The sequence below is a fragment of the Manacus vitellinus genome, unplaced genomic scaffold (assembly GCF_001715985.3).
Source record: "Manacus vitellinus isolate BGI_N305 unplaced genomic scaffold, ASM171598v3 scaffold_78_pilon, whole genome shotgun sequence".
NCBI lineage: Eukaryota > Metazoa > Chordata > Aves > Passeriformes > Pipridae > Manacus > Manacus vitellinus.
The window spans coordinates 2,095,504-2,112,669 of NW_021940807.1; the positions used below are offsets into that span (position 1 = coordinate 2,095,504).

The 17,166-nt window shown below is 49.6% G+C and overlaps 1 protein-coding gene across 1 annotated transcript in view; it reads left to right on the forward strand.

The window, feature by feature from the left end:
* Positions 1 to 11: 11 nt before the first annotated feature.
* The window catches only part of OBSCN (obscurin, cytoskeletal calmodulin and titin-interacting RhoGEF), a gene marked incomplete at its 3' end in the record, with an annotated part of 185,620 nt that continues 168,465 nt past the window's right edge, over positions 12 to 17,166 (forward strand). The window contains exons 1-3 of the mRNA XM_029964680.1: positions 12 to 203; positions 9,319 to 10,454; positions 16,718 to 16,987. Of these exons, the coding sequence (XP_029820540.1) occupies positions 9,332 to 10,454; positions 16,718 to 16,987 (1,393 nt within the window). The remainder of the gene's footprint in view (positions 204 to 9,318; positions 10,455 to 16,717; positions 16,988 to 17,166) is intronic.

Sequence of the window (17,166 nt, forward strand, 5' to 3'; positions counted from 1 at the left end):
TCTGCCGCACGTCCCTGCCATCGCTGGGGTTTCTGTTTTATTTTCCTGGAGGGGGTAGGGGGGGGGGAAACCCAAACCAACATGGTCTCCCCATGTCCTCTGTTCCCCTCTTCCCTCTTCCCCCTTCTGTCATCTCAGTAGGAATCGGCTTTTTCTTGTCCTGCCCAGAGCTTTGTTCTCCTCAGACTCAGACAAGACTCCAGGTAAGACCTAAGCCTTCAGCTAAGGAGAGGTGGATTTTTGGGGATGCTGATTTCCAGCAGGAAGTGGAGAGTGTTGGTAGCTGAGGGAGGGGTGAGGTTGTTTCTGTGCCGTGCTGGGGTATGTCTTGCTTTATGAAACATATTTGGGGGATGAAGCTGAAGGTACAGGGAGTAAATCCATCCTTCCTCTGCTCCAAACCAAATGTGGAGTGTTTTGCTTAATTACTTCTGGCCACCTAATCAAATGAGCAAAGAGGAGGAGAGGAGAAAAGAGAAGAATCAAGTTTAAAGCTGTTGATTCTGCTGGATACATTTTGTCCCCAAATTTGAGACAGCAGTGCTTGGAAAGCCTGGAAAACATGTGGCTCCTGTGGAGAAGTGGCAGCAAGGAGTGCTTTGAAAAGTTTCATTTCCAGGGCATAGTTTCAGAGCTGCTTTTCTCTCCAACCAGGGCTTTTTTACCCCCTCCTGCCCAGTGTCAGGACAGATTCACTCTGCGACCCCCCACCCTCCTCCCGGTCCTCCCAAGGGCTCTGACGAGGGATGGGGGGAGATGGAGCCCGACAGCTGAGGCTATTTTGGGCCCTCCAGCTCAATGGGGTGGAGTGACTGTAATGACAATGACGTCCACTCGTTAAAATGCGAGGGCTTAGGTGGGAGCCACTGCCGATTGTCACCGAGGGAATTCTTTGTCCGTGCGGGAGCTGCGATCCCGCGGCTGCCTCGCATAGGAAACCACGTGTGCTGAACCCAGACCATTCCTGTCCCTGCAAGTCTGGGTTGTTTTTTTTTTCTGGGATCTGCCACAGCTGCTTCCCTCCGGGGCTGTGTGTAAAGCAAAGGCCAGTCAGGGGGAAATTTGTAAGGAAATTTTTTTTTGTGGTGAAATTGCCAGAATTTAATTCGCTCCTTCTCTGTCCCCGGGGTGGCAAACCCGGAATTTTTGCCTTTTCCCTCCATTTGTCTCCTCCATTCTCACCCCTACAGAGCAGGAATGAGCATCACTGTGAGCCTGACACCTCCCTGGTGCTTTAGCCTTTTCTTACTTCGGATCAACCTTGTTGCCTTTAGGCTCAGAAAAATAGAAGGGGAAGGTGCTGTTGTGGAATCTTGAGGGGCTGATCTGAGCAGTTTTAGGCCTCTGGAAGTTTATGGGGTGGTTTTACAGCTCCATTGAAGGTGGAATCTCAAGTGAAGCCCCCATGCTGCAAGTAGGATGAAGTCCCTTTGCTGCATGGAGCTCTTGGAGCTGTTGGTGTGTTGTTGGAAAGTGCTGAAAAGAGGGAAGAGCTTTGCAAGCAATAGGTCTGTTTTATATCCAGGAAGAAAGATAATATGTGCTTTAAGCATATAAATCATCCAAGTGCCTTCAGTCTCCCATGTTTTTCAATAAGTGTGTGCTACTAATGTGCTAGAAGGTGATCTGACTGCCTTGCCCAGTAGATTTCACTAACCAGGTGATTTATTCTTGGTTCTTTTTGGAATTGTCTAAATGTTTTGGCTCCTGTTTGCTGCCAGTCGCTGGAAATGCCCAGGTTATCGATAAAGGATTAATAATGGGAGCACGAGGTCAGGCAGGTCCTTTCTGAATCCGTTGGCACATTTTTAGCCCTGCCCTGAAGGTCAGAGCTGTGAGATGGTCTTGCCTCGAGCGGAGCCTTTTCCCCCGGGGGCTGCTCACCGTGTTTGACACCATGTCAGCCCCTGATCTGCTGTGAACTTCCCCTTAAAGGAATCTCCTGTGGGTGTTGGATTATGATGGAGGCAGTAGATGGCAGGGAATGCAGACCAGCCTTACTCTGGACCCAGTTAGAAGCTCCTTGCAACAGGCTCAGTGTGTCGCAGGACCTCGGCGTCCGACATCTCCAGTGCAGGAGATGGATCCACCACGGAAAGCTCATCCAGTGACCTTTGAACGTGCCAAAATGGGTTGTCCCTCACTGAAGTGGAATTCAGAATAGCCCAAACTAAGCCCTGAGCCCAGCTCCTCGGCCACAGATCCCGTTCCTGCTCTGCTGAAACGGGCATGGGATAAATTCTGGGATCTCGGGTTGATGAGCTGGTGCAAATCTGTGCTTACTCCTGATTTAGGGCCGTGATGGGCAGGGAGCTCTGGGTGTGCTGGTGTGCATTTCACCCTCAGAGCACTCTGTCTGCTGGGGTGGCTCCCGGGCCCCCACTAGAGCCCATCTGATGTCACCCAGCCCGCAGCTGACACCGGACACTGGTGCTATTTCCAAGCTGTCCATTCCCTGGGAGGCTGCTGGAAGCAGGAGGGCAGCAGGGGGTTACTGCTGCTTCCCCTCAGCAGGATCTTAAGCATCAAAGGAAACCCACATTTCCCATTAGAGGACCGACCCACCAACTTCTCTCCCCACCCATGAATTCCATTTCCTGATGGTTTTAGATAGAACAATACACGCAGAGATGTCATGTAAACTGTAGTAATACCAGCACTGCCTTGATTTTTATCTGCAGCTTCTGCTTTAGTGATGTTCTTGGAAAGCTCAGGATCCAGAGGCAAGAAGTTCCCTGTGAATGTTGCCCTTCCCATCAGGAAAGGAAGGAGTACAAGGCTTAGAAGTCAGTATTGCAAAGAAAGTCCTGGAAACATGAGATCTAAAGGCAAGAAAAATACCCCAAATCAGCGTTTTTTGACTTGGGCAAAGAAAGGGTAAAAGAGGATTGAGAAAATGAGCAAACAGGAGCATGGTGGGCATTCATGTGATATTGAGAGAGCCTCTGTGCTTCTAATCTGTGTTTGGCCTTCGGTGATCTCTTGGATTTAGGTTTATCCTCCCTTGGGCTTTACATCCCCAAAGCCTCCTTTATGCAGGTGTGCAACTCGTGACCACCTTTTCCTCAGGAATGTTTTAGGAGATGGATTGCACTGTGCTTTTTGCACTTTGCCCGGAGTCAGGGTGGGGAGGATTCCCTTTCTAACCACCCAAGTGAAAGGCTTGGACAGAGAATAACCTGCCACCCCTGTCTTCTCCTGCCAAAGAGCATTGTCACAGGCTGCTGATGGCTTGGGGGGGGCAATATGCCATGGGAGGAGACCTCTGAGCCCTTGGGGGTTGGTGAAGGCTTTCCAGGTTCTGATCAGCATCGATGAAGCAACACGAGACCAAGCCATGAGCCAGCAGAGCACAGGAGGTCAGGAGATGGAACCAGGCTGGGAGAGCTGGGGGGGTTCACCTGGAGAAGAGAAGGATCCAGGGAGAGCTGAGAGCCCCTTGCAGGGCCTGAAGGGGCTCCAGGAGAGCTGGAGAGGGACTTGGGATGAGGGATGGAGGGACAGGACACAGGGAATTGCTTCCCACTGCCAGAGGGCAGAGTTAGATGGGATGTTGAGAAGAAATCCTCCCTGTGAGGGTGGGGAGGCCCTGGCACAGGTTGCCCAGAGAAACTGTGGCTGCCCCTGGATCCCTGGAAGTGTCCAAGGCCAGGTTGGACGGGGCTGGGAGCAAACTGGGCTGGTGGAAGATGTCCCTGCCCATGGTAGGGGGTGGAATGAGATGATCTTTAAGGTCCCTTCCAACCCAACCCATCCTGGGATTCTGTGGCACCACCACCAGGACTCTCCATCTCCTCCTGGCTCTCCTGACGAGCTCCACCTCTGAGTACTCCAAGAGGATCTGGAGAAGCCTGTGGCTGTTCCCACTGCAAGGGACTTCTTTGCTTGTCCAGGGGAAGCAGGTGTTGGGCAGAGACTGGAAGTGGAGGGGACAGGAGCAGGCAGGAGGCCTTGGGTGGCTGCACGGCCGAGTTTGGCTCCTGGGCAGTGATTTATTTGCATTATCTGACAGGTCTGTGCACTTCTGCCTCTTTCCCCCCAAACGCAAACCAGTGAAAAATTGAACGAATAACAACATAATTAAAATTACCAGTGCTGCCAGTTTTCCTTTGGCGTGCTCAGAATTACCCCAGATGGGAATTAGATCTCTGCTGCAAATGATTAATCACAGAGGGATTACATGGGGAAATGTGACACTGGCAAATGTCTGAGATTTATTGGAAAGGGCATCTGCATTGACTTGGTTTATTCATGCTTTGTTGTCAGTCCTGTCCCTTCCAAGGGAGCTGTCCTGGCACTTGCAGAGAGTTATTATTATTTTTTTTAACTTCAAGAGTCACTGGATTTTTTAAAAAGTTTAAATGAACATATTAATAACCAAAATTAATGTAATTATTTACTAAATTGATTGACAAGTTACAAGTTGATTGACAAGTTGATTAACAAGTTATGCTGTAGAAATATTAAATCTTGTCCTTTCTGCATGTTAAGTTTGTTCTCTCCTTACTCCTAAATATAATTATGAGCATAATTCAACGTGATGCATTTTATCCCATTTAAAATTAGATAAAATGTGATTTATCTCATGCAGCCTGTCTGACCTGTTAGATGTGTTAGATACTTGCAGCCTCATCCTTGCCACAGGTTAGGATTTCATGCCTGTTACTGGATTTCATGCTCTCAGCACCCATAAAACAAGATTTTTTTTTACCTGTTTTTCAGACAGGGACTGAAGATCCAAGAGTTTGAGTGTCTTTCTCTTGTTTATATAAGTAATTCAATAGCAGAGCAAGGAATAAACCGTGTTTTTCTTTCTGACAATGTCAGAAATAAATGTGAAAGGTAGCAATGAACCCTATTTCCACTGATCCCTGGGTTTTCCTCTGGATCCCAGCCATTCATAGTGGAGTAAGAAGCTGGGAGTGTGAGGGCAGGGGGTGGAAGCTGGGGGAGGTGCTGGTTACCCCGAGGGATGTGGGGTCTGCACCCTGCCCTGGGAGGGCTGTGGGCTCCTGCTGATGGAGAGAAGGGGGTTGCAAACACCAGGCAAGTGTTTGGGAGCAACAGGAGAGGGAAGCTGGGCCTTGAGGCCACTGGAAAGAAGTGTCTTGGGTGGATTTGGTGCATCAGTCTGGTTCAGGAGCAAAAGCAACAGGCACCAGGTGCAGCAGCTTCCCTGTGTTTTGGCTGTTCTTCACTATCAGAGGTACTTGGGCTGTGTTTGGGCACTGCTTAGCATGGAAAAGAGAGGAGGAGGATGCACAAGAGCTTTAGGAAGTGGTCAGCATTCCTGCTCTTGTAAGAGCCAGCCTTTGAGAGCCCTTTCCATGCTTCCACAGAGCAGAACTCTGCTCCAGGCATGGATACATCTCCTGGGCTCCAGGTGAGGGTAAGAAAGGTGGTTTGAGAGAAGCCACTATTTGCTGGAAGGTCCCTGGCTGGTTCCCAAGCAGGCACCTCTTGTGTCCATTGCCATCCCAGTGCTCCAGGCACTTCTCCATGTAATGCAGGGCTCAGTTTGGTGGAGAGTTGAAGCAACTTTATTTTTTTTTTTGCTCTTTTTTACGCTGTGGATGTGAATCTGAAATGAGTCCGAGTGACACATCTATCACAGACAACCAGGGAGCCAGGAAGGATAAGACATGGCAACGTCTCCTGAAGATAAATCCAAGTGCTTTGATGACACAGGGCAGCCTGAAATCCAAATTAATGGCCCTGAAAGTTCAGGACACGAGCTCTGAGCCCGTGTTTTCATTGTCAACTCTTATTTCATGTAGTGAATGGTGCTGCTGGGCTCTCCAGAGTACAGCTTGAACCTCAACATCCCCTTCTGAACACTGACATGGTGCTTCCCCAAATTAGCAGAAGACACTGATTGTCAATCAGTTGGCCTCAGTGGAAATTTCCACTGACTTCAGTGTACTTTGGCTCCAGCCCCGGGCTCGTATCTGTGCCTTCAAACCATTCATGCAGCTTCTCTGCCCACAGCTTTGCAGGTGTTTATGGAAAACACATTTTTAAAGCTCTAGTGAGGGCAGAGGTTGGAGGTATTAAGAGGCACTAAAGGAGTTCAAACTAGTTCACTGATTTCTAGACCACTTTTAGACCAAGAGAAAACCAGAGCTGTGTGTTCGTTGCAATTAGTATTGAAGGTGGCCCATTAACAGAAAGTCAGCTTGTGTTGGCACTAATGACTTCAAGTCAATCATTCTTTACCCTCTTAGTGTTTGTTAAAAACGATTTCCCCCCATTATGTTTTTTCCCTCCCCTCCCAGTTTTAATATTTGAAACCATTTTCTTTAATCTCTAAAGTTCTGTGGTGGAATAATGAAATTTGCTTCATGCCAGGAATCAAAAGCAACTGAAATTAGTTTAGAAAAGAACAATCTCATCCAAAGGGAAAAGTCTTTGACTGCTTCTTGTCATTTCGTGTGTTCTTTGGAATGAGAGAGACAGGATAGGACAGAACATGGTGTATTTTTCCTGCTAAATACAGAAAGAAGACCAGGTTTGGTTTTGCCTGTGACCCAAATGAAGTTGGGAGTTTGGCTCAACAGTAGCATCTTCAATGATAATAATGATCACAGACCATCCTGAGCTGGAAGGGACCCACAGGGATCATTGAATCCAACTCCTGGCCCTGCACAGGGCACCCCAACAATCCCACCCTGTCCCTGAGAGCATGGCCCAAAAACTTCTTGAGTTCTTTTAGCAAATAGCATTTGGTATTTTTGTGACCATTTTCCCAGTCTTTATTTTTGATGGCAATATGTGTTTTTCAATCCCCAGCAGCAGAAATGGAATGGAAATTGCAATTTTATTCATCTTCATTCATGACTTGCCATGTACCTCAGCAAGTACATTGTCATATATATACTGTGAATGTAATTATTTCATAATAACTATAAAGACCATCCCTGTCTTGATATGAATAAGTAGGAGGGGAGCCAAGAAACATGGGAAAATGAGTGATTTTTCCCAAGGCCATGCAGCAGGTTGATCCAAATCCCTCTCCCTGGTGCCACCAGTGATTTCCACATTAACATTAATACTCTGACAGGAGCTGGAGAAGAATGGAAAAATGGTGATTTAAGAAATGAAAGCAGGTTTTTTGGCCTGCTCCTGCTGATTTCTGCCGGAGCTGGAGGGGGATTGTGAGAGCACCTGCCATTGGGTGAGAGAGTGGGTGGATGTGTGGCCAGCAGGGAAACCAAACTGCTGGAGGATTAAGAAGGATATTTCTGTCTCAGTGACTGGTTTTTATTTCCTTTCTGAGTTACAGCACAGAGAGCCCTGGTCCCTTTGCTTTTTGTGGCACTTTGAAGGTGAAAAAGCACAGCTGTGGGAGCAGCACTGTGATCACCCCCGAGCAGGACCATTCCTAAAGCTCAGACAGGAGCTTTTCAGGACAGGGATGTCTGGAATCATGAGGCCAAGGAAATAAAACAGTTTAGAGAGAAATGGTGCATTGAAGTCTCCAGGAACCTGGTCTAGTGGGTGGCATCCCTGCCCATGGCAGGGGGGTTGGAAATAGATGATGTTTTCGGTCCCTTTCAACTCAAATTATTCCATGGTTCTTTGGCTTCCAGAGAGGCTTGGACCTGGGAAGCTCAAATTCCTTACAGAGCACCATCAACAGGTCTAATCCTGCTCCCAGAGAGAGTCAGCTGGTGCACAGTTACTGGTGTCAGTGGGGTTGAGAGTAGATCTTTAGCTGTGCTACACTTGCCAAAGTAAATCCTACCCAGTCCGTGCAAAAGGTCCCTTGGAGGGTTAGAGGTGGAATGACTCCAGCAGAAGGGAAAGAACATCCAGAAGTGCATGTGAGGAGCAGTCAGGAAGGAAGGAGTGTTTGTGGGGTCTTGGGGGTTGCCCTGAAGGAGGTGGTTGCTGTTGGATTGATCTCCAACAGCACAGGGGTGGGTAAAGTCGGTGTGTGAGTGAACATGGCTGTGAAGATCAGCACCACTGATTGCTTTGGCCTTTCCTGGGACACAGTGGCTCCAGAATTGCCATGAGCTTTAGTTTTCAACTCTGCTGAAGCCTCATCCCCTTGGCTGGTCCATATCATCAAACAGCTGCAGGTCAGTGCACGGGTCCCTCTGAGGGCAGCTGAGAATAAGCAGATGATGAAACATCTTTCCTGTAATCCCTAAGCCATGTGGGGCTCTTCTGGAGAAGGCTGGCACTGTCTGGATTGCTGTGCCCATCCCCTGGGGCAGTTCCTTCACGTGGCTTTGCACTCCTGTGAGCATAATCACAGAATAATAGAATCAGAGATTCTCTTGTTAGGTAGGTCTGGGTTGGAAGGGACTGTAAAGATCATCTGGTTCCAACCCTCTGCCATGGGCAGGGACACCTTCTACTATCCCAGGTTGCTCCAAGCCTCATCCAACCTCACCTGGAAACCTTCCAGGGATGGGACAGCCACAGCTTCTCTGGGCAACCTGTGCTGTGGCTGCTCCATTCCTGGAAGTGTCCAAGACCGGGTTGGACAGGGCTTGGAGCAACCTGGGACAGTGGAAGGTGTCCCTGCCCATGGCAGGGTGGTTGGAACCCAACCCAAAATGATCTTGAATGTCCCTTCCAACCCAAACCATTCTGTGACTCTATGATGGAGGAAGTATCTTGATGTTTAGACACATCTCTCAGAATTTAATGCCCATTCGTTTCCCTANCCTTCTACTATCCCAGGTTGCTCCAAGCCTCATCCAACCTCACCTGGAAACCTTCCAGGGATGGGACAGCCACAGCTTCTCTGGGCAACCTGTGCTGTGGCTGCTCCATTCCTGGAAGTGTCCAAGACCGTGTCGGACAGGGCTTGGAGCAACCTGGGATAGTGGAAGGTGTCCCTGCCCATGGCAGGGTGGTTGGAACCCAACCCAAAATGATCTTGAATGTCCCTTCCAACCTAAACCATTCTGTGGCTCTATGATGGAGGAAGTATCTTGATGTTTAGACACATCTCTCAGAAATTAATGCCCATTTGTTTCCCTACAATTACAGAACTTGCCCATATCTTCCAGAGCATTAGTGAAAGGGACCATCATGTTCCTTCTGTATGAACTGCCCAGAGAGGTCTAATTTGCCTCCCATGGGGAAGTGATCTCCCTTATCCACCAACAGTTTGTTAACCTCAAATATAGGAAATCTTCAAGGCCAAAAACATTCAAAGGCCTTCTCTCCCATCCCGAGAAGGACATTAAAAACCTGGCTGATCCAGATGACAAACATCCTGATACCACGGGAGTGCAGCAGTTCTTTGCTTGCACCCTCTAATCCTCTCTTTCCTGACACATTTTGTTTCTCCCCCTTTAGGAAGGAAGCCAGGATGGATTACAGCTCCCTGAGCGGAGTCCCCCGGTTCCTGACCCGGCCCAAGGCGTTCATGGTGTCCGTGGGGAAGGATGCCACCCTGAGCTGCCAGATCATCGGAAACCCCATCCCGGTGGTGAGCTGGGAGAAGGACAAACTGCCAGTCCAGTCTGGGGGGAGGTTTAAAACCACGGAGGACGGGGATCTCTATCGGCTCACGATCTACGACCTGAGCCTGGAGGACAGTGGCCAGTACATCTGCCGGGCCAAGAACACCATCGGGGAGGCCTTTGCCGCCGTCAGCATCAAGGTGGGGGAGGAGACCACGGTGACAGAGCAGGCCCCTTACTTCATCCAGAGACCCTCCAACATCAAGGTAACCCTGGGAGAAGATGCCATGTTCAAGTGCAAGGTCCAGGGCAGCCCTCCCCTCTCGGTGAACTGGGAGAAGGACGGGAGGCACCTGCGGAACCAGGCGGACGCCGGGCGCTTCCAGATCGAGTCCGCCGGGGAGTCCAACGCTCTGACCATCCAGTGTGCCCGGCTGGGGGACAGTGGCACCTACACCTGCCGGGCAGAGAACCTCATCGGCTCCGCCAGCGCCTCGGCCGCGCTGGTGGTGGAGACCCACGGCTCCTCCAACCCGGGCAGCAGCGCCAACTTCGACTCCAGCTGCGGGAAGACGGCGTCCCTGCTGTCCCACTTGCAGAAGAGGCGGGAGGAGATCAGGAAGATGGACATCTCCCACGGCACTCTGGACTCGACCTCTGCCCAGTCTTACTCCGAAGGGTTGTCCGGCATCGCCTACGGGCTCTCCCGGGATTACGAGCGGGCAACGGGGCTCTCCAAGGGGGCTCGGAACGCCACCTTCGGGGCGCTGACGCGCACGTGCAGCGTCACGGAGGGCAAGCACGCCAAGCTGAGCTGCTACGTGACGGGGGAGCCCAAGCCGGTGATCGTGTGGAAGAAGGACAACGAGGTCATTTCGGAGGGGCGGCGGCACGTCATCTACGAGGACGACCAGGAGAACTTCGTGCTGAAGATCCTCTTCTGCAAGCAGGTGGACAACGGGCTGTACACCTGCACGGCCTCCAACCTGGCGGGCCAGACCTACAGCTCCGTGCTCGTCACCGTCAAAGGTGGGTGCTCGTGTCCCTCACGTGCCTGCGAGGGGACGGCCAGGGCACTTCTGAGCTGGGGTGGGGGCAGGAGCAAAACTGCCACCAAACCCTTGTTGGAAGCTTGTCCATCCATCTTTAGAGAGCTCCTGTTGGGAGGATTTTCCATATCCTTGCTCTCAGAGGAGTGGGTCAGATGAGAGCAAAGATGAGTGGGATGAGAACAAAACCCTCCCAATGAAAAGGGGGTTATGCACCAGAGTAGATGACCTGGGCACAGAGTTCCATCACCAGGGAGTTTTTAGGAAGGGCATTAAAGAGGTGCCAGCCAGGGATGGGTGATGTGGAACTGGGAGGTTGTGGGGCAGCTGGGGTGAACTCAAGTCTTCTGAGTAGGACTTGAGCAACCTGGTATAGTGGGTGGCATCCATACCCCTGGCAGGGGGTTGCAGATAGATGGTCTTTAGGGTCCTTATAAGATCTCTGAAGGTCCTATCAGTCTTGGTTTTGTAGTAATCTGAGAGATCCATTACCGTGCTCTGGATCAGTGACTGCTAATGCCCTGTCTGACCCTCCAGGCTTTAATCACATCTGGGTTTGTATTCCCCACGGGGTTTGCCCACACTGGCACATGTGCCTTTTAAACAGTAGTAGAGGAAACTCCTCCCTACAAGCTGAGTGTGCCTGGCTGCCTTTGAGATCCCTTGGGGCACCCACCCCAACTCTAATTACAGTCCATCTCAGTTTTCCTGTACAGTAACCCACCAGCAGCCTTGTTCTTGCCAGGCCTTTAGCCTTTTCCCAGCTTGTGTTCCTGGATAGCCTGTATTCCTTGTTTGCTCCCAGGAAATCCAACAGGCCCAGCATGCCTCTGTTTGCCGTGGTCAGTGGTGATGAGCTTGACTTCAGAGGGTCCCTCAATGCTGGTGGAGGTCAGACCAAGTTCTCAGTGGCAAAAAAAATGTGACAGAGATTTCATAGAATCCCAGAATGGTTTGATTTGGAAGGGGTCTCAAAGAACATCCAGTTCCAACCTCCTCTGCAGGGACACCTTCCACTAGACCAGGTTGTTCCAAGCCCCATCCAACCTGGCCTTCCTGGACATTCCAGGAAGCTCTAAATTTTCAAGCTGCTCTCCCATCTGGCAAGGGGACAGCAGGCAGTTTGCAACCCAGGCAGCACCTGTAAATTAGCTGCCAGAGGCTAAAGATTTTGCCACTGCAGTGGTAAAACAGGTTTTAAAAAAACAGACAAACGATTTTCCCCTGGAAGCACAAGATATTAGAAATCCAGATGAGCAGGAATCTGTGTTCCGTGCTTGTCTTTAAGACTCTCAGCTTTTATTTGCTTTTCTGGCTTCCCTTTTCTGGACCTCTCTTTTCACCCTGCCTTTCCTGTCAGTGGCTCAGTGTCCATCAGTGACACCTGATCCGTGGAACTCGCTGGCACTTGTCCCACCCATTGCTGTCCCTCAGAGGTGCTGAGTGGTGTTGGGAAGGGCATTTGTCCTCTTCCATAAAGCTGGGATTACCTCAGAGCTGGAGACTGATCCTGGCCCTTGGGTGGGCCATGGCTTCAAGGGTGCCTCAAGCTCAGTTCCTTGCACAGACAAACAGCCCCTGCTCTGCCTGTGCTTATGTCATTATTCTCTGTGGGAATTAAAGGAATTAATTCCCACACCTCCTGTTCCAAAGGAGATGGGAAAGCATGGGAAGCAGCGGGTCTGGGAGCAAGCACCATGGGAAAAGGTTTATTTATTGATCAATGTCCACTGTCCAGAGATGCCTGTGAGTCAGAGGGATGAAGTGGAAATGTTTATGGATTGTTTTTTTTGTTACCCTGTGCCATGTCTGGCTTTCTGTCCAGGCCAAGGCTGCCATGGAAAATCTGTATGTATTGGTTATAATTAGGCCCTGATAAATGACTCTCCCTTGTGTCACCAGAAGTGCTTCTGAGCCCTCCCAAGACAGCTCAGAATGATACAGCAGCAAAGGGAGCTTTTAATTCTGTCATTTATGTCACTGGTGATACCATTTGCTCACCTGCCATGGGGTTTAGGGAGGGAGATTATCTTGCCACACAACCTTCCCTTTGCTCAGTCGTGTAGAAGAGGCTGAACGCTCCAAGCAGCCACCCTTAGAATCATAGAATCTTGGAATAATAGAATTATAGAATATCCTGAGTTGGAAGGGACCCCAGTCCAGCTGCTGGCCCTGTAAGGGACAGTCCCAAGTTGCTTTTGGTCTTTCTGCAAGTAACAGCATATTTAGAGAGCCTGTGACACTTCATGCACAGTGTGTGTCCATAGACACACGTATCAGGAAACATAAACTGTGTGGGTTTAAATATCCTCTGGCATTTTGGTTTCACAGAATTTTAACACAAGAATCTGAGTGAGAATTTTTATGGGTCTTTTAAAGATAATAATAAAAAACCCCAGACTTCCTAGCCCAGCATCATGTCTGTAAGGTGACTCTTAGTGGTCTCTTGTGGCATAGGAGTGGGCACAGGTCAAACCTCCAAAATCACAGAATCAGAATGGTTTGGGTTGGAAGGGACCTTAAAGACCACCTCATTCCACCCCCTTGTCATGGGCAGGGACACCTTCCACTAGACCAGGCTTTTCTGTCCAACCTGACCTTGAACACTTCCAAGGATGGGACATCCACAGAAAGCCTCCTACACTCTGTCAGTCTAGATCCTGGGGACCTGAGGACCTACAGGACCCAGGTTCCCAACATGTTTGTGAACACTTTGCTGAACTTGTGCCCTAAAGATCATTGAGATGAAAGAAAGAGATTTTTGAGTTGTTCCTAAATGAGATTTAGTGAATCAGACTTAAATCTCAAAGGAGATGCTACAGGACAGAGAGTCACCCTCCCAATTAAGAAAAACTGAAACTTGATTAGATTTAGAAATGTTTCCAGAACAGGGATAAAATCACAATCCATACACTGAGCTGTAAAAGAAGTTGGAAAATTCTTCCCAAGATTAAACCTTTAACAAACCAGAGAGTGGGGAGGATGAGAGACACATGAATAAACCAGCTTGAGTTTCCTGAAGGTTTTGGAGGTTTCCCTAGGCTTGTAAAGTTAGTGAGAACAGCATTCATGTCTCCATCCTGGGCCAACCAATGTTCATCCGAGTCCCTGAATAAAGTAATCAGACACTGTATGGAAAGGTTAAAGGTTGCAAGCCAAACAGGGAGAAACAGGCTGGTGCTGAGGGCCACTTCATTCTCCCTCTGATCTGCAGTGATTTTGGGTGACCAACATCATGAGAGTCACACTGGAGATCTGAAGGAGAGAACTGCAGCTTGAGAAAAGTGGAGTTAGAAAGGAAACTTGGAAAACGCAATAACTAGGAAGACCAAGGGCACAAGAGGGTGGAAGCTTGTCTATCCGTCTTTAGATAGCTCATGGTGGGAGGATTTTCCATATTCTTACTCTCACTGGATTGCAGAGGGAAAACTTACCTCTGGAATATTGAATAGAGCACCTGTGAGGACACCAGCAGTAAGCAAGAGGGAATGTAGGTGAGTGAGAAAGTGAGGTCCAGCAGACAGATGTGCCTTGGGAAGGTTAAGAAAATATTGGCTTCTCTGCAGGCTGCACCTATTCTTAGCAAAATATGTGTTAGCAGGATTTACTTCTTAAAAATAACATCATCTCACTGCCTGTTTGCTTGTTATGGGCCAGACAAAAAAGCCTATGACGCTGTGGAGAAATATCTCCTCGAGACAAGCGGCCAAATTCATCCCTGAGCTGATTTCTTGCAGTTTCCTGCAAACTCCACGAGCTGCTCTTGCTCTGTGCTCCCTCAGGGTTTTGCTTTGCTGTGTCTACCTCACATTTTCCCCAGTAGGTAGGTTTTTTGCAGCTTTCTTTTTTAATCTCTTACCTTAATTGCATCTCTCTGGCCCAGGCAGGGGGCTGATGAGTTTGGATGCCTGCTCTCTAGTTATGTATGGTTCTTCTGCAGACCCCTGACCAAAATTAACTCCCTCTGCCTTCTCAGGTACATGCTGGATCATGCAAAGAGCATGATTGAGGAGGAGGCTGGTGGGTTTTGGAGCCACTGCAGCAACTCCAAAGCAGAAGAAGGAGTGGGCTGGGTGCATCCCAGGCTTTAATTCAGTTTATCAGCTGCTGCCTCTCTGAAGCTCCATTCAGAGTGAGATAAGACACGTGTGCACATGTCAGCAGGACGAAAGCAAAGTTGTTTTCAGAGGGTATCTGTGACCCCAAGCTGCCAAAGATAGCCTTGTACTGACTTTTCCTGGCTGGGAGAGCAGTGCTGCTACTGCAACACACACACGAAAGGGTCAACCAACCCTTCTGTGTTCGTACATTTAAGAGCTTTTTCCTAGAACAGCTTTTTTTTTTTTCCTTCACCTTAGGTACTGCTTAGTGCCTGTAAAGGGAGAGGGGTTAATGATATGCCCAGTTGCTCCCAGGATGGGAGTGCACTTGTGTTCTCCTCAGGTGCGGCTCGGATTTCTTTCTGGCCCCTGCGCATTCCGTGTGTGTTCCCAGTGTCAGCTCCAGTCTCCCTCCCATCTCACACAGCAGCACTGCATCCAGCTCCCAGAGCCTGGCATGATCCTTCTGATCAAAGCTTTCCTGCTCTCATAGAATCCCAGAATGGTTTGGGTTGGAAGGGGCCTTAAAGCCCATCTCATTCCAGTCTCCTTCCACTAGCCTAGGTTGCTCCAAGCCCCATCCAACCTGGCCTTGGACAGTTCTAGGGATGTGGCATCCACAGTTTCTCTGGACAACCTGTGCCTGTGTCTCACCCCCACAGACAAGAATTCCTTCCTAATATCCCACCCAACCCTGTCAGTGTGAAGCCATTTCCCCTTGTCCCATCACTCCAGACCCTTGTCCAAAGTCCCTCTCCAGCTCTCTTGTATCCTCTTAAGGTGTACTGGAAGGATCCTCTTGCTTGTCCTGTTTCATCCCCCCTTAATGGGAGCATGGGGTGTTTCCAGAGGGTGATACACGGGATTGCAGGGCAGGAGTCTGAGTTTCCTGTTGTGTAAAGGAAGAAGGACAATTGCCATGTGGAGTGTGGGAAGGGCAGGTCTGTGGAACCACAGCTGAAGGCTTTTCAAGGCAAGACTTTGACTTCCCTTAAATTGAGGTGCATTAAGGCAAAACATATAATTTTTTTTTTTAAATGACCAAATTGACATGGTCAGTGAGTGTCATCATGTTCCTGAACATCCTGTGTGGATTCCTGGTTTTAATCTCAGGATAACAACCAAGGTAATCGATAGCATTGCCCCCTCCTGGTGTCCTGTCAACCCCTCAGAGTCTGATATCTTATTTGAATTGAAAGAGGGGAAGTGTGTATCAGGTATTAGGAAAAAATTCTTTGCTGTGAGTGCAGTGAGGCAGAATGGAGTCACAAAAACCAGCTGGGAGCTGGCACGGTGGTTATCAGAAAGTGAGGGTACATATCAAGACATGATCTCTCATGAAGGATGAGTGGTGATGTATCAGCACTGGCTAATCCAAGTCTGTGACCTGACTGTGGCACCAGTCCCGTGGCTGTGACCACCAGCTGTCCAACTCCCCTTTCTCCACTTTTGGTCTGGGGTATCAGGATGATGTCACTGCTCAGCTGTCACTGGAATTAGACATGGTTCAGTTCATAAAATGACTTCCCTCCCTGTCATGCAGCTGTTCTGTGTGTTTGATCCACACTCTGGTTTCTCCCTAAGCCAGAGCTCTGCAGCCCCACTGCTGGAGGGAGGCAGAGGCACTTGGGAGGCTTGGGCTCATTCTCTAGTTCTTTGTCTTTTGTCATTGACAAAAGCTGATACAGGGTCTTTGGTGCTGGTGGGGAGCACAGAAAACTCCTCCCTCAGTTACTTCTGTGCTTTCCCCACATCAATCCCGTGCTCAGCCACCTCCCATCTGTCTGTGCCCTTTCAGATTGCTCTGCTGAGCTTACTTCTACTGCAAGACCCCAAAAACATTGGTTCTTGCACCGGCTGAGCAGCTCAGCTGCTCACACTCACCGAGAATTGCTGCCCTGAGCTCTCTCCTATGACCAGATTGTTTGTTATTGACCCAACTTTGGCAGGATCACTTTTACGGGCTTTTACTCCAACCTGGCCTTGGACACTTCCAGGGATACAAGGGCAGCAACAGCTTCTCTGGGCAACCTGTGCCAGGGCCTCCCCACCCTCACAATGAAGAATTTCTTCCTAAAATCCCATCCAAACCCACTCTCATCACAAACTCTTGTTCCCCCCTTTCTGTTTTCACCCTCTGAAGAACCCGCCATACCCTTCAAGGAAAAACTGAAGGACCTCGAGGTGAGGGAGAAGGAATCTGCCACCTTCCAGTGCGAGGTGCCCGTTCCCGGGACAGAGACCTCCTGGTTCAAGGAGGAGACCAAGCTGAGGCAGAGCAAGAAGTACAGCATCGAGGAGGAGGGCACGTACCGCCGGCTCACCGTGCAGAACGTCACCGCCGACGATGACGCCGTTTACATCTGTGAGATGAAAGAAGGGAGCAGGACCATTGCAGAGCTGTCTGTCCAAGGTAAGGAAGGCTCTCAGTGTTGTAGATCGGGCAAGTCTTGCCTGCCATAGTGTGAGATTCGTGCCTGACACTCCAGACTCGACCTCGTGAGTGGCATTTGCCACGTCCGTGTGTGCAGGGAACAAGAGCGGAGTCCCTTAGGGTGTGAGAGGAATCATAGATTATCCTGGGTTGGAAGG